The sequence below is a fragment of the Emydura macquarii genome, unplaced genomic scaffold (assembly GCF_026122565.2).
Source record: "Emydura macquarii macquarii isolate MOO-44397 ecotype Brisbane River unplaced genomic scaffold, CSIRO-AGI_Emac_v2 contig_3328, whole genome shotgun sequence".
Taxonomy (NCBI): Eukaryota; Metazoa; Chordata; order Testudines; family Chelidae; genus Emydura; species Emydura macquarii.
In genome coordinates, this window is record NW_027133465.1 from 7,779,011 (window position 1) to 7,805,368 (window position 26,358).

Consider the following 26,358-nt stretch of genomic DNA (forward strand, 5'->3'; position numbering starts at 1 on the left):
ATATTAGATTTAATCCTAGTCTCTAATAGCTAGAGATTGCTTTAAACCCCAAAGCATGAGGTTTAATATCTCTTCTGAAACTTTTGAAAGCATTAACTATGATAATTCTGGATCTGCATGTTCATTGGATAAATGTCCAATCCCTTTTTAGATGTGCTATATTCTTGGCTTCGATACATCCCGTGGCAATGAAATTCCAGAGTGTAATTATATGTTGTATGAAAAGTATTTCCTTTTAATGGTTTTGTAATTGCCACCTTTAATTTAATAGAATTCTCCTTTGTTTATGTCTCTAAGGCAGACAATCCTAATGTTTTCACTCTTTCATAGGAGAGTTTTTCCAGACTGATGTTCGTTCCTTGTTGCCCTTCTCTTATAATTTTCTCTGCATCATTCACCATCCTATTCCATATACATTCCAGCATCTGGTGTGCTTTTTTGACAACACCGAGCCAAGGTCTTCCTTGAGCTGTGTACAGTGAAGCCCAGATCCCTTTCCCACGTTGATACAGCTAATTTAGAACCCTGCAAGATGTAAGAGTAATTTAATTTTTCCCCTCCAATGTGCTTTACTTCCTATTCATCAGCAGTGAATTTTATTTACCATAACATTGCCCATTCTCGCGGTTTGCTTAGGTCTCTCTGAAGGTCTTCACAATTCTCTCTGCTCCCAACTAACCTAAGTAACTTTGTATCATCTACAAATATTTCTACCACACTGCTCACCTCCCTCTTCCAGATCACAAATAAATATATTACGCAACACTGGATTTAGGCTAGAACCTTGAGGCACCACTGTTAACCTTTTGCTGTGATGAAAATGGACCATTTCGTCCTATTTCTTGTTTTCTCTTCCTAGCTAGTTTTTGATCAATAACAATATTTTACCTCACGTCCATGACTATTTAGTTTCTTTGGTAGCCTCTTGCGAGGGATCTTGTGCTAAATAAATCATACACCAGTTCTCCTTTGCCCACTACTCTATCAACATAGGCAAAGAATTCTAACTGACTGGCAGACAAAGGTTTCCTTTTGTTGGCACCATGGTGGCAATGGGTTTTGCAGAAGACAAACCTGGATATTAAGTTTTGAGGACCATCATGAATAGGATAAAGTGCAAACTGATATGCGATTGTCCAGGAAGAGCAGTGGCTCCAAAGGGACCCATGACCACATACCCATCTTGGCAATCAGATCAGACGTCAGATACCTTCACGGGAGTCAAGAGCTTCTGCCAGGTCCTTGAAACATTTCCCTCTTCCTACCATCACTCAGTATCTAGTCTCCATATCCAGAAACAAGCTTCCCTGCTTGTTGATGACACAGATAGGTGCTTACAGGGATTGACAGACACAGTGAGTGACAGTTTCATTCTGCAAGATGTTTTTTACACACACATTCCCTGGTTCACCAAGAGGGGACCCCAACCTGCTATAAAGATCTCTGGGGCAGGGGCTGGTTTATTTGCATAAAGCAGCACGCCTGCACACATTTACAGTTCCATGTAAATATCCAATCGTAAATAACTACTGCTCTCCAGCACTGACCAGATCCCTGTTAATGTGTCACAGGTACAGACTGCAGTTCCATGGTGAGAATGTTGTTAAAGGCCTAGATTGCAATGAGCTGCAGCAAGAATTTTGAGTTTAAACAACCATAACTGGTTAGGAACTTGAATTTAGGCCTCATGCGAAAGACAACACCTCTAGCAGCGCAGACCCGCCTGCCTCCTGTTGGGCATTGGTTCAATGGTGGCTCAGAGGGAAGGAATTTCACTTAGTGCGTAACCATCACAACTCTCTACAGAACCTAGGAGTTCCTTGAATATCTCCTATCCACACAGTGACCCTGCTTAGCTTACAAGATATAAATGGATCCCAGCACAAGGGGCTTAACTTCAGACCAGCATCACAGCCTAAACTTCACTCTCAATCTATTAAAAAGTCTCTTCGGAAACATTCCACAGCACATTCCCATGTGAACAGGCACAGAATCTGTTCAGTGACCATCTATTTGGGGCCAGTTCCATTACACCAGCTACTTCAGGCAGAAAATGGGGTGAGGATTCCCTTAGAATGACTCCCCTTCAATTCAGGTCAATAAAGCCAAAACGTCTTGGACAGCAACAAAGATGGACTAGCATAGCAGACCCCCTTAATCTTCGTAATTCTCTCCTACAGACAACAAAAGGGCATCAACAAAATACACAGAAAAGCTACTCATACAAGCAAATTGTAACTTGAGCATGTCTTATGTCAGCTACCCTTTGTCTGTCTTCACTTCTTGTTATAGTTGTGTGTTGAATATCAATTCTCAGCCCGACAGCAGAAGCCCATCAGGTCTTTAATGCACCATGTGCACGTAATGCGCTCTCAGCGGAAATAATTTGGATGCTCCAGTTGAGTTCTCTGCATTTGACATAGATATTTGATGCTCAAAAGGATCACTGACTGTATACGCATGAGCACTTTCTTTAGGATGTGGGTCTTTATGCATCAGACTGTCTATTGACCCTTTCATGCAATTATAGGACGAGGTTATGCATTTAATAGGTTTTGTTCTCTTAGATGTAAGGGGGAAAGTTGAAACCATGCAGCCGGCAAGAACTAAGCTAAGCTGTGAATCAGCTATGGAACCCACGCAGAGCAAAGAGAGTAGTGGTTACATTTTTTCTACCAAATTCCACCCTCGTTCCATATGATCAGAAGTTGTCTTTCTTTACCTTTCCTTAGCCATAATAATAATAGACCTCAGCAGAGGTTTTCCACCTCATAAGCATGCATACTTACTGCAGGATCCAATTTGAAATGTTAATGGCATAAAAAATAACCACTGCTAGTGTTACAGCCCGTACACTATTTTGCTAGTAATGAAGGATGTGAAGGCTAGGAACAGATACCCGTTCCACAGTAGTCATCATCTTTGCTGGTACTGGATAGTCTTCAGTATTGAGGGAAGGAGCTGGTGGGTCTAAGAAATTCATCTGTAGCTGGAACAAAGCAGCCTAATAGTCTGGAGAACCACCCATTTAGTCTATCTGATGGGTGAGAAGATACTGTGAATAAAACTCCAAGGACTCTGGAGGGAGAAGCATTAGGGCAGATGTACATAGCAAAATGTCCTTGTGGGAACGTATCTTAATTATCTATAGTGCTCATCACTGTAATATTTCAGCACTGAGTGGCCATGATGGGATATCATCAGGAAATCAATGGACCATAGAATTTCAACTGGATATGCAAGTGAACCGCTGTACGGGGAGGGGACATTCATTTCCTTGATACGACTGGATTTATACTATTTGGGACACAGAGCTACCGTTTTTGGCAGAATCAAGGTGACAGATACGGACGGCTCCTCCATGGACAGGGCTACTAGAAATAGAGAAAGCTGGCTATCAAATGAAGGAACAAAGACAGTGGAGCTACAGAATGGTGGCGTTTGACAACTATTACATGACATAGATTGGACATTGGGACAAAACTGAATCCAGTGAGTTGACGCCATGAAGGCCAAGCCATGACTCCCATAATCTATATGCACAAACACTAAGAGAAGCTCCAACTCAGACTGCTATTACACTTCTTCGTAAGATCCCCTAACAGTGGATAAAAAGGAGTCTATTAAAACAGAGTACTGACGCACAGCACATTGCTGGCAAATGCATGTTATCCACTCATTCCACTCATGACCTTGTAGAGCGATTTTGTTTCCTTATATGGGCCTGCTGTTCTGCACTCTCCTGTTCAATATCTAATGTTCCACTGGCACCGCACAACAGGAACGAAGATACAGAGGGAACAAAACAATTCCACATGCTCTTTTGGGGGAGCTAGCATCACGCTGAACATGGACAGGGACGGCTTAGAAATGACTGATTTGCATGCCAAGCGCTGATGGATTTCACTGCAGACATTTATTTGAACAGTGTAGTGCAAATTGATAAGAATGCTTCCCAATCCCTCCCAAAAATCACTTTCTTTTTCCAATGGCTGCTCTAGTCAGCTAAAGACCTTTTTAACCAGTCAAAGGCAGAGTGGAGGATAGGAGTAAAAATGCCAACAATCTTTCCAAACAGAATCAGCTCTGCTTAACAATGCGGGAAGTTGTCAGAGGCATTCTTACAAGTTAGTTTTCCAGACCTCTTACAAAGCAAAGGATATGTATTTTCACCCTTCAAACTGCCGTTTTTCAAGCCATCACTTAATATGTGTGCATTGTTTTTAAAACTATCCTCTGCCCCGAGTCAGCAGGATCCAGTGGAACAGGAACAGGGTCCTAGCAGACTGGGCTTCTTGATTCTTACTCCTACATGTCAGAATGTATAACTTAACCTCTTTGAGCCTCAACTTCCTCATCTGTAAAATGGGGATAGCGACACCAACATCTGACAAGTACTTTGAGAGAGCCCCAGAAAAGAGGCATCATGCAAATGCTGTGTATTATTATATCTAGAGATGTAGAATATTAACCTGGGCTACATCTTGGACAAACAATCTGACCATGGGAGTATAAAGAAAATCTTACTATCTATGGTATTTATAGGTCTTTCATTATAGTATTTGGGCCCCTCACAATCTTTTCATGTATTTATCCCTCTACACTTCTGGTAGGTAGGAAGTGCTATTCCTATTTTACAGATGGGGAAGTTGCCTACAGTCACTGGCCCATTACCCTATGTCTTAGGCTAGCACCTTAGGCACTGAACCACCAAAATCTGAAAAGAGTGGTTAGAGCAGAAGGCCTCCAAACAATGCAAGAACTTATCATGATAACTGTCATGCCAGAATGTGTCTTTTTAATCTTTATAAATGGCAAGAGAAACCAGCACGTTTGTTTCATAGCTCAGCACCGTATTAAATAGATATAACTGAAATGTTAAAGCATGGTCTCAAAACACCTTCTGGATTCCCCAACTATTACTGGACTGGTGAATAGTTCCAGCTGTATTTTTAATATATATATCCTTTGTTCTGTAAAGTCTTGGATTGCTTTTATATCTGGAAGTTTTTCCATGCAATTGAATACCATGAACCAGCTTTATACAGATTTATACAGGCTATATGGGAAATCAGAAAGTAGCTCAACTCTCCAAAACAATCAGAAACACAAACAAGAGAAGTAAGTATTTAAAGAGGTTTATTATTTAACATTACTCTTAGCATATACTTCCAGCTATACCATGAAAAATAGAAAAATTGAAGTGGTATATTTCTGAGAAAGATACAAAGAACGTTGTAAAGATTAAACCAAGGCTTTCCATCCTTTTCCAATGGCGGCCCTCTACTTCCATTCAAACATGTCCCAAACATGTCGACCCTTACTCAGCCAACTGCATCCGGCATCAGGTTTTCTTTGTTTTTTAACATCTATAGATACAATGAAGAGGTTTTTTCATCATAATCCACCACCCTGAGTAGCGGCAGTTCGGTTGACTGAAGAATTCTTCCACCAGCCTTGCTGTGTCTACCCTGGGGGATTAGGCCAGTTTAACCACGGCGCCCAGAGGTGTGAATTTTTCACACCCTGAGCAATGTAGCTAAGTCCCTCTAAATTTTAAACTGTAGACTAGGGCTCAGACAACCAAAATCTCTAGTCACTTTTGACCATTTGGGCCCCTATACTTTGCACATCATCTTCACAGGTTATTGGTTCCTTGGGACCAATACTTTGCTATGGCACATTTCCTTAGACATTACTTTTTTAAAAATATTGTACATGGCACATGCCCATTAGACTTTAAATAAATAAACGCCAACAAAAGAGGAGATGCATACTTCTTTATGTCTCTGGCTACGATGCAGGCAGGTACAGTGTCACTTTCATCGGGACAAACCTCTAACATGCTCACCTTCGATTCAATAATCACCCACTTGTAGAGCTGAACACACAGTTCCTTTCCCAATAGCAGCTCAGGGTTGGGCCTTCCCCAGTTTCACTATATCCAACTGCGTGGGAAGCCTTAATGATGTTTTTGCAAAGTGTGACCGAGCACAAGCAGTGTCGTGCTCCAGTTAGACATCCAAGCACTTTACAGAGGATGTACTTAAGGAAGAAATGGTTGAGAGAATTTTACATGTGGTACTTTATGCAACAAAGATTATAAAGGTAGAAAGAAAACTATTTACCAGTCCTGGGGGAGAAATCAAATTCATTGCATCCAGTTATAGCTGAAGCAGATGTTCAAGAGTTGTGTGTGTGCCTGTTACATTACAGTTTTTAACCAACCTGAACGTTTAAATGAACAGGGGGAAAAAAGTCAAATGATTCCACTAAAAGGATTAGCTTCTTATTCAGTCCATTTTCTCAGGCCTTAATACTGGACAGATCAAGGGCCATGCTTAAAAAAATTAAAACGTCATAATGTAAACAAGGTAACAGCTCTCCGAGTGTTCCTCTACAGCCTGCCCCCACCTACTGCTTTCTATATGGCTTAGTATAGAGGACAGAATTACAAGCATTACACGAATGGATAAAATTAAGTTTCCTGATGCAAAACTTGGTCTGGAGAGCTTACTTACACAGTAAGCTAGATATTTCCCACCAGGGTAGCCCATCTGTTGCTCTCCTCCAAAGCCGAGGTTTTTAGAAAGCTACTGAAAGGAACGACATTTCCAAGCGGCCCAGGGATCATGGGGAGAGATTCAGTTCATTTCTTCTGGAAGAAACCCATGATGGAGACTTGTTTGTTGGCTTTGCTGGCAGTGGCTGCCCCTTTCTTCGGGCCCTTCCGTTCCTCCTTGGGTTCTTTCTTCACAAATGCCATGGACTGACTGCGTGCAGCTGGCAGCTTGGACGTGGTGAATTCCTCTTCACTATCTGTACAGGATTCACTCTCATAAACCTTTTCAGTCACTGGAAAGAGAACGTGGCAGGAGTGGTTAAGCCTTCACTCAGAACAGCTGCAAACAACCAACCAGTATATTCAGGGAATCAATGAGGATGTGTCAGAGGAGCACCACACAAGGAGTTAAAATAAATAGCGTCCTAGCCCTGCAGGTTTCAGGTATGCAAGTGGGACAATGTGGGGAGTTTGTCTACGTTCAATGTACGAATTCTGGTTGATGCTACAAAGCTGTTACAAAATTGCTGCGCCAGGGAATGCCTCTACGTGGACATGTTGCTGACGCACCAGTTGCTGACAGAGGATGGCACTGGCACCATGTACCCCCCACCTGAGCAGGGACAATGGAGAGTAGTTAAGTTTAACACATGTATTCTGCACCAAACAACAGGATATGGAAAGCGGTTGGCTGGGGCTAGGAGAAACTACTTCCTCCAACTTCTCTGCAGAGAGGGAGAAATACCAAACAGGGCAAAGAGACAAAGGTGACAGAGCAGGGGCTAAAAAAAAGACTCAGCAGGAGGAGGACAGGAGAGTTTGGGCAGAAGGCAGGAAGGTTTCTGAAGCATCAGCTTTAACTGAGGGACCAGCTAAGGTCAGAGAAAGCCAGCAGGGCTGGAAACTCTGTGATTCAGAACAGAGATCATGAGACGCAGAGGAAGGATCCTGGACACCCCAGAGGATTCTGCCCAAGCCCAAAGAACTCTCCGGAGTGGTGAGGAACCTGAGGCAGGGAAATGCATGTAGGCACATTTTTTTATTTAGGACAGGTCTGTGCATGAGGTAAATTGTAAACTAGAAGGCTCACACCTTTGGTGACATTCTGAGGAACGAGCAAGAACTGCTGGGGAGGCTTGGGGGAGGTGATACCGGTTTCAAAGTCCAGTTGCCTAGGCCCACACTGCCAAAAAGTGAGTCAGACGTGAGATCTGCCCCTGTAGCGTGTGCCTACAGGCCCAAAGCCAAGCCGCACTCTGCCCAGCCCCAGCAAATTAAGGGCATGTGGGGATTCAGCATTTGGATCCATTCACAGCAGTCTGGTGAGTGTCCAGCAGCAGTGACAGCAAACTACCACTGAACGTCAGCACGGCCGAGATTAAAAACAAAGAACTAGATGGGATAGTAACAATACCTAGCTCTTATGCAGCACTCAGAGTCAGCAAGCGTCACTGTCCCCATTTTACAGATGGGGAAACGGAGGCACGGGGAGGTGGAGTGACTCGTCCGAGGTCTCTCACAATCCCAGAGCTGGGAATAAAGCCCAATCCAGTGCTCTTATCCACTGGGTTAGCCGGCCTCCCTTCACTTTTAAAATGAACAAAGTGAATCTACGTAGTGAAAGACGACAGATGAACAGCCGTGGAGGTTTACGTCCTCTCCTCTACCCAGGATTTTACACAGTGCCCATCTCCTTGATGTCTGAGTGCATACTCAGCCACAGAGCAGGCACCCCACAGGCAGTGGCAGGCCGAGGCGCCCCAGTCAAGTGCTTCAGCCCTGTTTGGGTGGGACCGCCTCTCTGGGTGAGAGGGTAGTTCAGTTGCCAAATTTCTCAATGCATGGACTCTACAACATGTAGGATGCCAAGTACAGTGAAGATTTTTGCAACAAGGATAATTATCTGCTGGAGACTGGATTGCAGCCACCAGTTCATTTCACACAGAACAAGCAGCAGCCAACAGACAGTAACGGCTTTCAGTAACTACTGACCAGGACTGAATCTGAGCCGTTACTCTAGCACTGAAAGGTTCAACAGCCTAATCTGAATCCCACCCGCTCCCACAACGGCATTGCAAGGGCACCTTTTCCACCCACCCTTACAAAAACACGATACACAGATGGCCTGATTTTCCAAGTTCCTGAGCACCTGCAGATCCACTGCCTTGGTTTGGATGCTGTTGCAATGATGGCTATATGTATACCTAGAAAGTACTTGGTGCTTCTGAAATTCAGGTGAAAAGCTCATTCCTTTTACACAACACCCCTGTGAAAGTTACTACAAGCTAGGGAGAGACACAAATTAAACCTAGGTAGTTGCTTCTTTCTATGGAGAGGGTAAATAGCAGGCGTTTCAAAGCATTACTAGAGAGGTTTCATTTAGTAACCAACCAGTCACTGAACTCAGATGAGTATTACTTAGTGGAACCTCCCCTTTCACTGCTGTCACAGTGTTTTATGATGGAAGGTTTAGTTCTAGAAAATAATGCTTACTAAAATGGATCTGGAGTCAATTGAGTTGATTGCAACCATCAATACCACAAGTAAACACTCATCCACAAGCTTCCAAAGCATTCTGCTATTTTTCTAGCAAACCATTTTTAAGTTAGCAACTCTACTCTTTTTTGCAGGTGTCTGAACGTCACTTCTGGAAAAATGGCTTTTAGTTCTACCAACTAAATTAAATAAGGGCTTCCATGTAATCCACGGATATAAAGATAAACCATTTAGCACCAGTCCCTGTGGTACTAATCCCTGCTCCTCAGTGTGATTAGATAGTCTAATAGCAACTATAAACACAAGCCAGTTTCTCTTTACAATCAATCAGCTTTTCAACAAGCAGCCTTAAGAGACTTTTATTCCTGGCTGATTCATTCCCCACTTTTGCTCTTAGGATAATTTAACCTCCCAAAATAATTCATGCTATCTGTTTGCAATCACTTATTGAGGATTTCCATTAGGCCCTGGTGTTAGAGACTGTCTGACAGAGAATCTAGCGTTTAGCTGAATGTTTCTTTGCTAAGTTGCTTTGCCTTTTTGTAGTCACCAGTGCACATTTTAAATGCTGCTTTTCCATGGTAAACAGGGACAAACACTCTCTCAGGCCTGGACCAGGCCCAATATCTGCAGGAGTTTATTAAATCTGGTTGCTAACGTCACATTAGGACACGTTCAATCTCTCAGAGAAGCAGAGTTAAGAAAGATCTGGTCCACATGCAGGTTTTGGCTAGGGGTGTGATTATTAATTAACAACGGAAAGTTATATTAGTAACATACCTTAGTGTGGGCACAGTTGTACTGGTGTCCGGGTATCATATACCGACCAGTATGATCGACTCTCCTTCCCTTAAGGGAAGTAGGTCTCATATACACAGGAAAGATTTTTTTTTTGTATGACTTAAGGTGTGAATTTAAACCCTAAAGTTAAACCAGAATAGCCCAATTGTAGACACTCTTATTCCAGAATAAAAGTGCCTTTTTTCAGTTAAGCTTATGTCACTTGGAAAGATGTTTAAGCTAAACTGTAAACAAAATCACTCTTATACTGGAGTAAGAGTGTCCACATGGGGAAATATTACTGTAGAACTATAGCTGTACACCTGCTAAAACATTCCCCATGCAGACAAGCCCTACATGCTACACCAGTGTAAGTATCTTTATAGCAGTATAACAGCATCCACACTGGGGTGGAGATGGTGGTGGGAGGGGGTTGTAGCACTTCAGCTATATCAGCTTGGTTAAAAAACTACACAACTTTTGTTATTAGACAAGACTTTAGATTAAGGATCTGATCCTACAAGATGGTGAGCACCCACAATTCCCACTGACTTCAGTGAGGTGCTGCAGGGCTAGGCCCTAGAGCATTTGATGTGCTTTATAATTCCCCATTTCTAGCTGTAGTAGTTCTTGGGAAAGTGGACACTAAAATCATGGAGACATTCAAGGGAGGGTACATAGCAGGATGATATTCAGAACGATGAGATTTGAAGATCCAATATCTTGGCTCCGATCTAGGCAGCTTTAAATCATTTTAAAAAGATGAGAATCCCATAGTTCAAACGATACAAGTATTTTATCTCGGCCCAGGAGGTTTGCAAGACCTTAGAATTATCAGGCCTACATGGGTGATGGGAGGGGAGACAGGATGAAATGGGGACTGCAAGTTCTGGACCACAGATTAGTGCAAATTTTTGGTACATAAAGTAGTATTTCCATCTTACCCAATTCTTCAGCATCACAGTCCCATCGGACTCTCTCCTTGCTACTCTGAGCCTTTTCCAAGAGTACCACAGGGGGCTAATTTTCCCCTTCATAAAACTGTAGTGGATATTAATTTGTAAACCAAAGGTCTGCGTATTTCACAATACACCATTTAAACCTATGGTCCAATGGGAGAAAAGGCAAGCTTCCCAGTACTGGCACATTTGGAAAAGGCTGAACAGAAAAAGGAATGCAGAATTCTTTGTTGGAAATAAAAGCTTTAAATGTTCATTATGGCAAGCCCTGGATGCAGACCTTATTAAAACACTAGCTGTGGGGCAAGGTTTTCATTTTCCTTCCAAAAGTCTTAACAGTCCTATCTGGAGTCAGGAGTGCAAAACACCCCATAATGCAAACTCAAAGAACAATGCTGAATTATTTTCCTCTGACAAAAATCCAGTACTAGAGACTTTAATTACTATTGTAGCCAATTACATTCCTGCTAGCTTTAGATTTCTTTAAAGGAGATATACAAACACACGACCTGATCCCTCTCCTGGGATAGGAGGAGATTCTTTGATTCCTATTCAAATCAACAGAAATTGAGGGCACTCAGTATCTTGTAGGATCAGGCTCACAATGTGCTTAGTATAAATAATACTTGCACCAGTTTTTCATCTTTAAAGCATTTTATAAAGGTTACTAAATCTTACAACACTATTTCAAGGTAGGGAAATAGTAGAGGAAACTGAGGCCTAGGGAGATTAGGTGCTTTGCTCAAATCACCGAAGGAATCAGTGTAAGAGCAGAATTAGAATTTAGATGTTTCTGGCTCCCAAACCTGTGCTCAGACCTGCCTCCTCCCAAGGGCAAGAGAAGAACACAGCCTGCTAGGAACAAAGTACTTGATTTTTAGAGTTTTAAATCCCAAATCCCAAACATGCTGCTTTCTGTTCTTACCCAGTTTATTTGGGAGTATTCTGCATTATACTAAGGGCCAGATTCACTGGTATAATCCAGCTTCTCTGGTGCATTCTATTTGCTTTGTGTCACCAATGAACCTGTTCCATAATCTGTGGCATTTTTTTAAAGGCATACATTTTTGGAAAGTAGGGCAAGTGCTAGTGCTGGTTAAAACGGTAGGGAACAAAAGAAAATATTCAAAAAGCTTTCAATTGAGAGTGATACATTCAACAACAGCTCCACGACACCCTTCTCTGCCAGAGGAACAGTTACTACAGTGCAGGAAATTGGAGTTGGAATCCTTAAAGTTCAAGAAAGGAAGAATAAAGTGATACTGTGGGCGCCTCCCTGGGTAGGTTTGGTCTGTAAAACTTGCAAAAAACAACCAAACAACCAAACAAAAACAAAACAAAACAAAAAAAAACCCCAAAAAACCAAGCCCTAAGACTCTTCACAAAAGTGAGCCCCTATTTGTGGGTGCAGGAGAGAGTGAGCTATTCTTACCCATGCAGTCTTCAGCATCCACAAACGTTTTGGATTTCAGCACACGCTTCCGTTTCCGCTTCTTCCCTCCTGGCAAAGTCTGAAGGGTATCATGAGGAATCAAGAGTTAAAGTGGGCTGTGTGCACAGAGCTTCTATGAGCATGATGACCAATCGCCCAATATAGTCCGTCTCATTATTCAAGTCAGGTCTAAGAAACCATCCTCCCTTCCCCTCACACCCTACTGCCCCTGCTGCTGCAAACACTGTAAATTTCCCCTTTATCAAGACAAACACAAATGCAAATTATCACCAGAATGTGTCTGTACCTCAGTGGATGAAGGTTCTAGTTCAATCTTCGGTGCAGGCTCAGGAGAAGGCAAGGGGGGGTTAGCTTCTTGAGGTGTGGGAGATACTGAGACATCTGCCAAAAGAAAAAGAGCTGGACATAGTGATGGTATTTGGGACAGTGCCCCCTTATTGGCTTGCAGCATTTACCATGCCATCTGTTAAGTATTTTTAGCCCTTGCTTGTAAAGTGGCTCTCTTATTAAAGTCAGGGCAAAATATTCCAGGTTGCATGCCTAATGTCAGGCATCTAAATCCATATTTAGACACCCAAACGAATGGCTAAACTGTCAGGTGCTCCATGCCCACAATTCTCAGTGGCTGGAATAGGAGATGTCTGTGCTCAGCACCTTTGAAAAAATCAAGCACTAACTTTAGGCCCCCAGACTGCAGTATGTTAGCATTACTTACTAGCTATGTATTTCAATCACTGGCAGATCCTCACAAGAGGAGGCAAAGCAATATTCTGTTAGAGGGGCTTAGGAGATTCTATATTCCCAACTCAGTGGGCAAACTTCACTAAGTCACTCAATTTCTCTGTCTCTGCCCACTGGTAAAATGGACAAGACACTTATTTTACAAGGATATTGGGCTGCATTAGTAGGAGCACTGCCAGCAGATCAAGGGAAATGATTATTCCCCTCTATTCGGCACTGGTGAGGCCACATTTGGAATACTGTGTCCAGTTTTGGGCCCCCACTACAAAAAGGATGTGGACAAGTTGGATAGAGTCCAGCGGAGGGCAACAAAAATGATTAGGGGGCTGGAGCACAAGATTAATGAAGAGAGGCTGAGGGAACTAGGCTTGTTTAGTCTGCAAAAGAGAAGAGTGAGGGGGGACTGGATAGCAGCCTTTAACTACCTGAAAGGGGGTTCCAGGGAGGATGGAGGTAGGCTGTTCTCAATGATAGTAGATGACAGAACAAGGAGCAATGGTCTCAAGTTGCAGTAGGGGAGGTCTGGGTTAGATATTAGGAAAGTTTTTCACTAGGAGGGTGGTGAAGCACTGGAATGGGTTACCTAGGGAGGTGGTGGAATCTCCATCTTTAGAGGTTTTTAAGCTGCAGCTTGACAAAGCCCTGGCTGGGATGATTTTGCTGAGGTTAGTCCTGCTTTGAGCAGGGAGCTGGACTAGATGACTTCCTGATGGCCCCTTGCAACTTTAATATACTACGATGCTATGAATCTCAAACAATTAGTGCTTATAGGCACTAAAATTCCTTGATTAAAGGAACTATTAAGGGCAAGTTACTATTATTTGCTCTAAAGAGTTCAGCAAAGGACATCTCTCTCCCCTCCCTCCCATTATAATTGTTAGGTAAGAATTATTTCACCTGTTGCACACTCCTTTCAGCGTTGGTACTATGCAGTAGATGGGTGGGGAGGACCCAGCAGTAACGCAAGCTTCAAATTGCAAAAAAACCCAACCCTGATGCAGTGCTATCTTCTGGAGTCTGTAGAGAGCGGCAGCAGCATTGGCCCTTCCCACATATTTGCCAAGCAGAAGCAGAGTGAACTTGACAAGGCCTGTAGTCATGTAAGAGAACTGGGTTCAGTCCCTTCTGGGTTTGGCAGAGGGGGAGAGATGCGAGGAGGTGGTGCACTCAACACAGGCAGGGCAAGGGAGAGAAGTGCCTTGTATCACTATCTGACTAGCTTAAATGGCTGTAAGAAGAGTCCCCTTCAGCCCAAGTGAAAGTTGCTGCCGTGTGAAGCTTCAAAGCTGGGGAGAGCTAGCAGTGGGGGGAACCTCCTCCTCTAACTTACTGCTTAACAAGAACAATGGAAGTGATGGATGGGGGGATAAAGTTCCTGCTTGGTTCCACCTCCTGCCTGTCTCTGCTGGCTGTAGAGTAACATACATACTGTAGCTGTAACAAACTTTCTGCATCTGTAACTATCCCAACCGATTAGGTCAGTGTTAAGAGTTCTGACTGTGCCAGGCATGAGGCCAACTGACCTTCATAGGTTAAGCAGGACTCAAGCGAAACAACGGTTGGCTGCAAATGATAAATAATAAATTATGTTCTTCAAACCAGGACTCAATCTCCTAACGACTCCAGTGAGCGAGGCACAGGAACAAACAGCGAGCAGGATCACATGACTCGGTGTATCACCTTGCTGCAGTCAGTATGTGGCAGGTGTCGTACAAACACCAGAACCTAATCACTGATCTTTTCTGAAGGTGCTAGCTGCCGAGAAAGACAGAGCATGATTCCGAAAGCAACTACAGTCTGGAAAACTCCTATGCAAGGCTGGAAATGTTCACTGACAGCTAGCCAGAGGACTAAACCACTAGCCAGAGGTGGTTATGAAAGACGAATATTGGGAAGTGGGGCTGGCTTCACAAAGCAGGATCTAGGGCAGTGTTTCTTAACCTGGGGTTTTAGAGGGGTCGCAAGTGCAGAGCTGGTATTGGGGGTGGCAAGAAAGGCAATTGCCTGGAGCCACAGGGGCGCCATGAAACTAAGTTACATGCCTCAGCCCCGTGGGGGTGGGACTCAGGCTTCAGGGGTACAGTAGTTTGGAAAGGTTAAGAACCACTGCTCTAGGGCAATGCCCTGGTGGAAAAAACTCCGCCACAAGTCACTCTCAGGTGGAGGCTGCTGGACTTTTTTCCAGGATGACATCCCTAGACCCTGTTTGGAGGGCTTCATGTTTATCATCATGCTCTGGCTAGGTGGTGTCTGATCAATTTGAAGTGTAATACCAACCGCCAGCCTGCAGGAAGAGTGAAAGTGCTTTCTGTCTCTTCTCCCCATTTCAGAGCTTCTTGGCTGCTATGAGGGGGCTGGTCTCCACTGCCATGTTTTGAGTCCTCCAATGTGTGAATAACACTCATGCGGCCCCTGCTCCTGCTCAAAACTGACCCAAGCTGCGACAGCAGGAAAGGGACACGAGTCTCGAGGGTTTGTTGCCTGGGGGTTCTGAATGATAACAGTGAAACTAACCACAGCTTTGCCAATTTTACTTTGACCCTGCCAACTTAAGCAAAGAGAAGCTCTAATGTTTCTGCGGTTGTCTACAGACTCATGGAGACAGCACTTCATCAGCTTACATTCAAGTCACATTTTAAAAGATACCTTAACAACCCTAACGTCCAGAAACAATTTCTATTACGTGGGTATTTTAAGTAAGTTTTTAAACTTCCCTAGAAGTTTCAACTAGATATAACAATATTTTTAAACACCCTGTCCTTAACTTGTTATGTTGATTTAAGATGCTCAACAATTGCCCTGTGCTGTTTCCCTGGTGGGTGGTATGATTCATGTATCTGTGGTCTTGTCTACACAAGAGAGTTGCACTGATTTAACTGAGGGTGTTATTTTTAGATTGATTTAGTTCAGCCAGTGCAAAAGCACATGGGCACTTATGTCAGTTTAAAGAGTGGCTTATTTTGGTTTAGCTAAATTAATTAAAAACAGGTTTAAGCTAAACCAAAATAAACCACTCAAACTCATGCAACCTCTGTGTGGACACGCTTCATTTGGTTTAAAAACAAACTGGTTTAAAAACAAAACAATCACACCTTCAGGCCTGGTCTACATTAGAAAAGCTATAGTGGTATAATTACTTGGTTATGGTGTGATTTTTTACCAATAGTTATACCAGTATAAAGGTGCCATATATCAATATAGGTTAATGTGCTTCCTGAACTGCGATAAGTTATACAGGTTTAATTGCATCCACACTAAGGAGGGTTTTGACATTTTAACTGATAAACTCAAAGCAGCAACACTTTCTAGCCTAGATAAAACCTAATTTGAAAAACTGATTATAACTACATTGCTCAAGTGAAAAATCTTCTAAACCAAACAAACAGGATTCAAACAAGGAGCTTGGATTCATGAAGCACTGGAATCGATTATATTCTGTTCTGATATTATACACACACAAATGTTATAAGGTACCAATCTTCAGGATTCAAAACTGATTGGGGTTGGCTACAATCAATTTAAATGAACTGGGGCAAAAGGGAAAGAGAGATAGCACTATGCCTAGACTATTTACAACACCTATGAGCTACATATTCAGAGACAGGATACTGGGCCAGATGAACCACTGGTCTGATCCTGTGTGGCAATTCTTATGTTCCTAACTTAACTAAGTCTGGTGATGACATTCTTAGAGTAAAGAGACAATTAACAGAAAACTGTAAACAAAGGAAGAACAACTTAGGGCATTTGCTATAGACACCAAGCCTGGAAGAAGAGAACACACACATCCCTGGATAAATTTCGAGGTAAATGACAGGATAGTGGACTCAAAGACCCTAACTACCCAAATATAAAAATCCAGAGCAGATATTCAATGGGAGAGACCAGAACAGCTCTAATGGTGAAGAGACACAGAAGTGTTGGTGTACAGCAAATATGATGCATTTGCAATGCAATATAGCAGTCAAAAAAAAAAAAAAAAAGGCCAATGGAACTTTGGGCTACATACACACAGCAATGGAATAGTCTCTTTCTTTGCCTCTACTGGAAACTTGAAATAATACATTCAGTTTTGGTCACTTTCTTACCAGAACGATACTGACAAATTGGAAGAAAATCACAGAAGAGCGATGAAAATGATGAGACGGCTAGATGGGCTGATTTTAATCTTCCCTCTAAGAGCTACCTAAAGTAGCTTGGGGACTAAATCCTTTGGAATCTGGTTGTACTGTTCTTCATTACAGGCCCCAATCTTTCAAAGTTCTGTGTACTCAGCTCCTAGCAAAATCAATGAGAGCCAAGGACCTTACTGGGTCAGGTTGTATTGGATGACTCCCGTTTCTCTATTATCTGTGTTCTTGGAAGTCTCACTTTTCAAACTGTCATCCTAACAATTGCTATAAACATTATGAATAATCAAAATCCTAAAACTAACTCCTACGACACCCTACTCACAAGTTACTAAATGAACTGGTTATGACATTGTGTAGGGCACAACACCTTTCACAGGACATCAAAGAAACCACTTTGCACAATTTAGTGCAACTGGCAGCATACTCGCTGAGGAGACAGCCAGGTCTGAGCTAAGCTACAATAAGACCAAATTACTCAGGGCCTGCAGAATGTACACTGAGGTGGCTTGTGGCAAAAATATCAAGGGAAATTCAGAGTGCAGCAACTTGCATGGATACTAGGCCCACAAACACTTCAGGGCTTTCAAATTATTCCCTCAACTATTGACTTTAACAGCCTGGGGTGGTGTTATCACTTAGTAATATGGTCACAACAAGAACATCTGTCTCCCTTTTCCTTGGTTAGTTTCTTGTAATCATATCTTCTTACCTTCATCTTCACTGCTGTCAGACTGAGGTCGTTTGATTCGCCTCCTCTTTTTCTTCAGATTTTCATCCTCTTTCTCTTCATTATCAGACATATCCACCCGCTTTGCTCTACTGTCACAAAAAAACAAACTGAACATGCTTCATACCTTTAATGTGTTTGTAAAAAAATAAATGACACAGATTTAGGCAACTACAATCTTCATAATCGTACAGATTACAAGGAAAAAAAGTATCTACCAGACACTCCAAAATTCACAACTCAGTATGTAAGAGGATAAATACACACACACACACGCACACATGGATGGACTTTTTTTTTTTTTTTTTTTTTAAAGGCCTTCTCTTCCATTTCCAGCTCTTCATATGGTGAAGATTTCTTTAGCACCACTTAGTTCAGTGTGCAGAGGGGCTTGCCTAGAGCCTCATCTTGCTTGACCAAGGTAGTCTGGCAGGAGTGCATTACTGACCTCGTCCCCATAGCTCAGCCGTCTAAGAACTAGTGTCCTAACAGACCCACTAAGAAGTTATTTTGATAGACTCCTTGCCACTGACTATGAGGTAGTGTCTCAGATTTCTGGAGCCATTTTAAAATACTTTTTTAATGTAATCGCATTTTTGCTACTGGAAAAGCAAAACAGCTTCTTTCTTCTTTTAGTGCTGGCGGGACATGCCAGACTAAAAGCCCTGGAGGCTGAAGGCCTCTGCATATTCATAGAACAGGTAAGCCCAAGTAGCCTTCCCTACACTGCACTGCCAATGTGCAGTTTCCAAGCCCTTGGCTTCTCAAACGAGACTATCTACAAGGAGGCCAATTAGCACCAGCTGTGACAGTGAGCTGGGTGATGTGAATACATATGCAGCAGGAAATGGAATGAGACCACCAATTAATTATACCCAGGCCACCAAACAGCCATGAGGCTGTAATAATTTTTAGTCTCTGTCAGCTTGGGTTGGATTAAATACACAGGACTGTGCTTAATTTTACTTGGAACATCACCCAAAGTAATTCAGTGTCTTAAAAAGCAGCTGTACATCAGCTACTCCAACCATCAAGCAGCACATCACATGGTGAAAGCTGTCTGTATACATAAGTTTGGGACTATAAATCCACTCGGCAGCACAGGTGCTCTTGCCAGTTCCCCATATTGCTCTCAGAGGTTACCAAGTTTGTTTATAGTGTGGGCCACAACTTCATAAAGAGACTATCTTGTAAAACACCTTCCCACCCACTGGTGATTACCTGGACTACCACCCTTCCATTTGCAATTGCATAATGTCCTTATTGTAACTACAGCGATTGTTTACATGGAAAAGAAATATTAGGAAAGAATCTTAATATATTTTTAGCTGTCTTTAATGTAATTTATGCAGCTATATTTGAGCCAGCACCATGTAACCAGGCAGCTCTCTGCAAACTATCAGCAAGCAGTCCAATAGATCAGAGTCTGAAAATCACTGCTCTACCTTCTTTTGTCCTTTTGCTGAATTTTCACAGGCTCCATTTTCTTCCCAGGTTTCTCCGGTGCTGCACTGGGGGGTGATTTTGGTTCCACTACAGAAACTGAGGGCTTGGCTACTGCTTTTTCTTCCTTTGGCTGTTCAGACTCAGAGCTGACTTTAAGCTTATCTGTGAATAATATGAACAAAGTAAGAGCACACACTGGTTATTCAACGCAGACTGGAAATGACAAAGGAATTAATAAACAGTGTCTGCATGCAAAAGGAAAGGTTGCAGTCTCAGGGTATGTCTATACTGATGGCGGCAAAGTCGCCACCATCAGATTGACCTTTCTGGATCGACTGAATGGTCAGTGAAGACCCGCTCAATCGATCCAGAAGTCGACGCTGTAAAACCACCCCCTCAAGTGGCGCAGTGCTACATTGACGGGAATGCAATTCCCATTAGCGCAGTGCAGTGAAGACATCACGCAGAAGGGAAGGACAGCAGTAGCTTGCGTAACTCCTGTCAACTGCTGCCGAAGTGTAGACCAGGCCTCAGTCAGCCGCAGATGGAAGAAGGCACTACACAGCACATCCAGCTGCATCAAGGGATCCCACATGACCTTACACACCATATCAGAAAAAGGGTGCAGGCACAGTCCCCTCTACTGCTCTAGATGAATCCCTCAACGCAACATAATTTCCATCTTGTCTGGGTTCAGCTTCAGCCACTTCACTCCTGTCCATGTCCAAAGTTTAGTCAGGCATGAGAAGCACAGAAACAGCAAAATCCAGGGTTGATGAAGTGTAGATGGAACGGTGTTTAGCCTCTATGGTGGTGACACTGTAGCCCACAATTATTATTATTTGTATTACTGCAGCACCTAGGAGCCTTAGTTACAATCTAGGACCCAACTGTGCTAGGCACTGTGCAATCACAGACTAAAAGATAGTCCCTGCCCCAAAGAGATTACAATCTAAGTACAAGACAAGAGACAACAGGTGGACACAGATAGACAGGGGAGTACAAGGAACCAATGAGACAATACTGGTCAGCATGATAGGCAGTGGTCTTATATACCAGCAGCCTAACTACAATGCCTTGACTTCCCTCTGCAGCCTTACATGCACACTGAACAGGAGAGGAGACAAGCTAAAAATCCTGTGACAACCCATATATGAGATACCTCAGGGAGGAAGAGTACGTATTCAACAACTGAGTCAACAAAACCTCATGACCAGCAGGATTAAAGACTGCTGACAGCTCTAACAAAATTGGCATCAGCATTTTTCTGGCACCTGTCCCTTGGCTCATGCTGAATCAAGCAGTCAGCTGGACCAATGTCCATCAAAACCAGGTCAACTGCTTCATCTAACAAAGTTTCACTGATCCTAGCTAGGTAACGCAGCTCACGTATGACACAAAATAACCAACCGCATGTTCAACAGCAAAAAGCCAAAGGATCCAATCACTGTTTATCATTGCCAGAGTCTTCAGATAAAGTTTCTAAAGCCAGGAAAGACAGATATTAATGTCCAAGAGCCAAGTTCCCCTCTGTCCATCTGATCCCCTGCTCCATCCTTTCAGCCACCTAACAAAGGTCATTGAAGGGGTGCATTCGCTGGAGCTCAGTACTAGAGTAGTACACAGCAAAACATACACAGCAACAGATTAGAGGAAGAAAGTGTCATTTATTCCAAATTTGTTACCTTTTCATTTTACTTCAGCTTCCGCACTTTTTAGAACACGTTCTGTTGCTCTTGGGCTCATTGTAGATATTAAAAATTTAACTGGATTAATGGTAATAACTGCTCTTCTAATTTTGAAGTTTATGATGAAAATCTCCTCACCTCCCACAGCGTCATACCTTAACAAAACAAGGACTTACAATGGAAACCTAAGCGGATCTCTAGCACTATGATCAGACACTTCTCTATCATTTATTAAATGGTCAATGCCAGATCCTGTATTGAGCAAAATCCAACAGATTTCTTTCATAGCAACACCACCAATACCTCTCCCTACTTTGTTCCAGAAGCACATCCTTGAATCCTCTTAGTTTCCTGACTACTGGTGCACTTTTGAAGAAAATCTTACACATTTGTTTCCCAAACCCTTTCCTTTCAGAATCTTCAGCATGCTTTCACTTAGAAAAATCTCCCTCATTCATCCATTCCAACCATCAGCTCTATCATCCCATAAATGATCTAATTTCCAAGACCAGCTACCTCATCCTCATTTGCTTTCTCTCCCAAATCACTATCATTAACACACTCCGTAAATAGTCAGTTCTCCAATCAAAAATTGCTCATTTTAAATACAAATTCTTCCTGGGTTAAAAATCTGCATGACAAGTGTCAGCCCAATTGATCTCCACCTAGTAACTTTATAGTATGGAAATATTTCACTTACAACTCTCCTTTAATGTCTGCCTTTGAATTATATGCCAATTTACTAACTACTGTACCCTAAGACAGCAGACCCAAGAATTAATCCCCTTGATTCAAAGAGCAGACAAAAGTATAGCAAATTATAGGTTAGACAAGCGGAGAAAAATCCAAGTAGGGCCCGGTCTTGCTTTTTCTTAGCTACTCCACCACTACTACATAGCATCCATTTTTTAACTGCTTCAGTACTTTGCTAAAACAATGAGTTCCTGATGTTCCAAAGTAGTTCTTTACTACAATTAGCCAATCCATTACCACAATGATTTCAGGAGACAGATGCATGTTATATAATGCTTACTCATGGCAGCTTTTCCAAAAAAATTGCTCATTGCATTCCCTTTGGCTGATGGCTTGCTGCTTACTGTAGTTCCCTGGAAGTAAAGATAAGAGAAACTGTAAGACAGTTTTTCATACACAATCAAAATCCTAGTAAAAACAAGACTTAACACAAGACCTCAACCAAACCTGGTACACGCAGTCTTCAAAATACATGGTACTGCAGTCTTTAGAAACATAAAACTCACTAATACAACATTCTGACTTTTTCTTTTGAACAGCAAATTTATGGGAATATAAACACTAAAATTTCTCCACTGCAGGGACTTAAATGATTCAGGGACTTGTTAAAGGGGCATGGAACTTTTCACTCTTCGACCACTGGTTCAAAGTCAACTCAGGTCGCAAAGTCATTCCCATCTGATGGCTGTTCAACATCATTTATTAAATAAATTGCTGAGGTTCAGATCAATTCTCAGTGAACAAATGTTCATATCATAAAACACCACTACCACAATTTGCACTAACTGACAGAAGACCAACCAAAGATTGAATGGGCCATGGATATTTAACTACCTCCTTACACAGACACATTGGCAGAACAGTGTAAAGGAATTTGCACTTCCACTATCCACGCTAGTCTGTAAATATAACCAATCTGTGTAGAGTAATACTTTCAAAAGTGCTTACAGGAGTTAGTTACCCAAGTCTCATTGATTTACAGTGGGAGTTTACTGCTCAACTCCCTTAGTCTCCAAAACCATCAAACTAGCATATTTCACCATCCCCAAATTCACTTTGCACCAACATATGTTAAATTATGAAAATGTAAACATTGTAAAGCTACCAAAACCATATTTTTTAAATATCCATTTATGTGTCATAGTGTTTTAAAAACTATCAGCACTAGTCTAAATTAAGGTCTAATCTTTCTGTCATTCTTTTCTTTTTCTAAAAAGTCTGAAAACTATGAGTATCCTATACATGTTGGGGAAAAAAAGAGGATAAGAGTTCAGTATTTTGGACACATGAAAATCAAGCTGCAAATGCCTCTCTCAGAGTCTCATTTTAATGACCCTAACAAAAGTTACCATCTAGGGAAATCTCATGGATTCGCTTTAGGTTCACATTCCACTGATTGCTAAGACCAGTTCACTTTTGAGCACCACAGAAGGCAAGAACTTCAGCTGGCATAAATTGGCATTGTTTTACTGGGTATAATGACTAAGGCCCCAAATTATAAGTTATTACTATTTAAGAATTGCTCTGACATCCAATACTGTACACTTTAATGACAGGGTTTACCTCATGGGAAAGGGGGTTGCATTCATATTGATTTCTTTTAGTTTAGTGATAGAATGAAGTAGTAAGACTAAGGCTCGGTCTACACTTACCTCCGTGATTCGGCGGCAGTCGACGGGAGTTACGCAAAGAACCTGCGTAACTCCCATTGACTTCTGTGCTTCTCTTCTGCATGCTGTCTTCACACGCTGACGGGAACCGCGGTCCCGTCGACGCAGCACTATGCCACTTGCGGGGGTGGATTAATAACGTCGACTTCTGGATTGACTGAGCGGGCCTTCATTGACCACTCAGTCGATCCAGATAAGTCGATCTGATGGCAGCGACTTTGCCGCCGTCAGTGTAGACATAGTCTAATATTTGCAATCAAGCATGCTTATGCTATCAAGTTAGTGAAATACATCTGTGCTGAAAGAGGCAGTAAATAAAAAGGACTGAAACTAAGTAGTATGTTATAAGGACACTTGATCACAAAGTGGAATAATCAGAACTGTAATGATCAGTAAGGCACAGATTCAACTCAGCTATATGTACAAAGGTTCCACCACTGTTGTTAAAATAAGAAGTGGAAGATTTACACAGCTGTTCTGGCCTGCTGGAGAAAAACAGTTAAAGTGACTTTGCATTGTATAATGGATTGTTAAAACAAGTCTAATGAATGCAGAGAGACTTTGTATTAGCTATATGAACTTTAAACTGGACATTTCAGAAGCTAGCAGAGTGTTGGAGAAACTGCACTCTGAGCAAGCATAACGGCAAAGCTGACCAAGAGAGGCATCAGAGAGGGGCCCAGGGAAAGCGAGGTACATTATGGAGGCAAGGTGCTGACCAGAGCAAACCATCCAGTGTTTAATATATGTTCCAAGGTGGTTATATCACCAGCTATGGCCTAACTTGTCTTACGCAGGCTGCTATGACAAGATGTTTTGCAAAAAGAGAATGAGAAATTCCAGCCACACTTGCAAAAACTCAAAGGAGATGCCTCATTCCCTGATTGGATGGTGAGAGGATAATCTCATTTTTGATTGGACATTTTGAATCTTTGGCAGAAGTATGGTCACCATCTCATTGGTCCACACCAGCATCTCCAAGAAGAGGAACAAAGTGGGACCACCCAGCAGAAATGGGATAAAACAGCCTGTCTCCTTCACCACATCACTTCCTGAAAGCCAAAAACACCTGGAAGGTAGAAAACTGAGGTCCTGGACTGGCCACCTGGGAGTCCTCCTGGTGACATCAAGTACTACCTTAGATAGGCACCTTTTCCTGTGTCTATTTTACAGAAGTGTCAACTCCTGCTGTGAACAGTAACTGAGCTGAAAGCTGATGGCTAAGGAAAGATGTGATAAGTAACACACAGAGTTTCTCTTAGTTGACTGATTACTGAAACTGGACAACAAATTAGTATGGAAGTATATGTGCTTCTATATGAACTTCAAAGAGTGTCACAGTTACAGCGTGTGTCCTTGTTTTGTAAAAGGTTCCAGTCAGGATTGAAGTAAAGTATTTTTTAAACTAAAAAAGTTACAGTTGTTAACTAAGATTGTGAAACAGTGTACAGGTGGCCTACCACAGTTCATAGTTTCATACTGCCTTTCAAGTTTTAAGTGTCCACAGACATAAAATGAGATCAAGTATGCAAGCCTCTTTTCTCTTGTGGTTGTGTTATTTGATTCTGAAAACCTGAATGGTTACCATATAAACCAGTTTTCTAGCTGGTTAGCAAAATCATAGTCCAGTACTGGTTTTGCCTTCTAATATCCTATACTACTAGTAGCTGTGATGTTGATTTACACTGGCTGAGGATCTGTTCTAGAATCTGAAGGAGAGCAAAAAAACCACAAAAAGCTTGGCAAACAGAACTTCTGAGGAAAGGCTAAATGAATGATGCACAATCTAGCTACAGAAAGAATGACTGACAGCAGATATCATCATACTAAACCATTAGATATTTTAAATGAAGAGAGGAATTAAGTATTCTTGGGCAACAATGAAGCTAGAATTAGAAGCACAGGGAGGAAGCTACAGCTGGTGAAATTTCTTTAGATTGAAGAGCAAAAGAACAGTTAAGCTATTATCCAAATAAATTGCCAAAGGATATTGAGGTAACTTACACCTGTTGTCTCTTTAGACTCTGGTTTAGTTTCTTTATTTGTGTCCTGGGATCTGGAAGCTGATTTTGAAGCAAACATTCCCATGATCCCTTTGGGCTGTTGAGAAGGCTGTTTTGCAGTTGATGAAACATGACCATTGACTGTAGGCACATTGACAACATGTGTGTCATTTGGTGGCTGGGAATTAGCCTGTGCAGACGTCTGAACTTGAGAAACTTCAGTTGACGTCCTGGGGACTGCAGCAGCACACTGAATGGCACTAAACCTGGTTGATGGAGTGAAAAATTTAATTAGCACTTTAGCGTCTTATTTTCCACCTCAGTTTCCTCCCTAGTAATGTTTTACTTTCCTGATTCTATATTATACTGTTATGAGGAAAAGAAGCAATTTAATTCAGGCACAGACTACAAAGAAAAGCTAGCACAGAATAAGAGCGGGAGAAACGTCACACTGAAATGATCATCTGAACATGTTAGCCAGGGTTGAAACATTAAAATACAAAACAAGCTGATCAAATTTCATTGAGGAAAAAAGCTTGTCATTACACAGTGGGAAAAGGAGAGGGAAACTAGCTCTATTTTATTCCTAAATTGGTTACATTTGTATTACTAGTGAATTAATTGCTAAGGCTTTCAGCATAAATGTACTAATATTTTGTAAATATATTTCATCTGACAGTCTACAACACGAACTATCTTATTTTAAGAATGTCTAATGCACCCCCTCCTGGCAGCAGCCAAGCGCCATGAACCATCATGTGAAGTAGATATTATAGATCAAGCCATATTATCCAAGTGGCTCAGAAGACATCCAAAACATTTGGAGACTCAGGTTCCCAAAAGTAATTTCTATGCACATTTTGGATATAAGGAACACATCCAAGCTTGGGATGATCTGAAATTTGGTTGACTGGGGACACTGAGGCACAGAAGTTAAATAACTTGCT

At 42.0% G+C, this 26,358-nt stretch overlaps 1 protein-coding gene across 4 annotated transcripts in view; it reads right to left on the reverse strand.

Annotated features, from left to right (window-relative positions):
- Positions 1-5,122: 5,122 nt before the first annotated feature.
- Positions 5,123-26,358, reverse strand: part of POLD3 (DNA polymerase delta 3, accessory subunit) — a 32,192-nt gene continuing 10,956 nt past the window's right edge. For 2 of the 4 annotated variants that reach the window (XM_067533231.1, XM_067533230.1), the window contains exons 6-12: positions 25,413-25,677; positions 22,019-22,091; positions 19,297-19,459; positions 17,834-17,961; positions 12,537-12,631; positions 12,230-12,308; positions 5,123-6,855 (exon numbers count right to left, since the gene is read on the reverse strand). In XM_067533231.1, the coding sequence (XP_067389332.1) occupies positions 6,650-6,855; positions 12,230-12,308; positions 12,537-12,631; positions 17,834-17,961; positions 19,297-19,459; positions 22,019-22,091; positions 25,413-25,677 (1,009 nt within the window). In that variant the 3' untranslated portion in view covers positions 5,123-6,649. The remainder of the gene's footprint in view (positions 6,856-12,229; positions 12,309-12,536; positions 12,632-17,833; positions 17,962-19,296; positions 19,460-22,018; positions 22,092-25,412; positions 25,678-26,358) is intronic. The other 2 variants (XM_067533232.1, XM_067533233.1) reach the window with 2 other exon arrangements.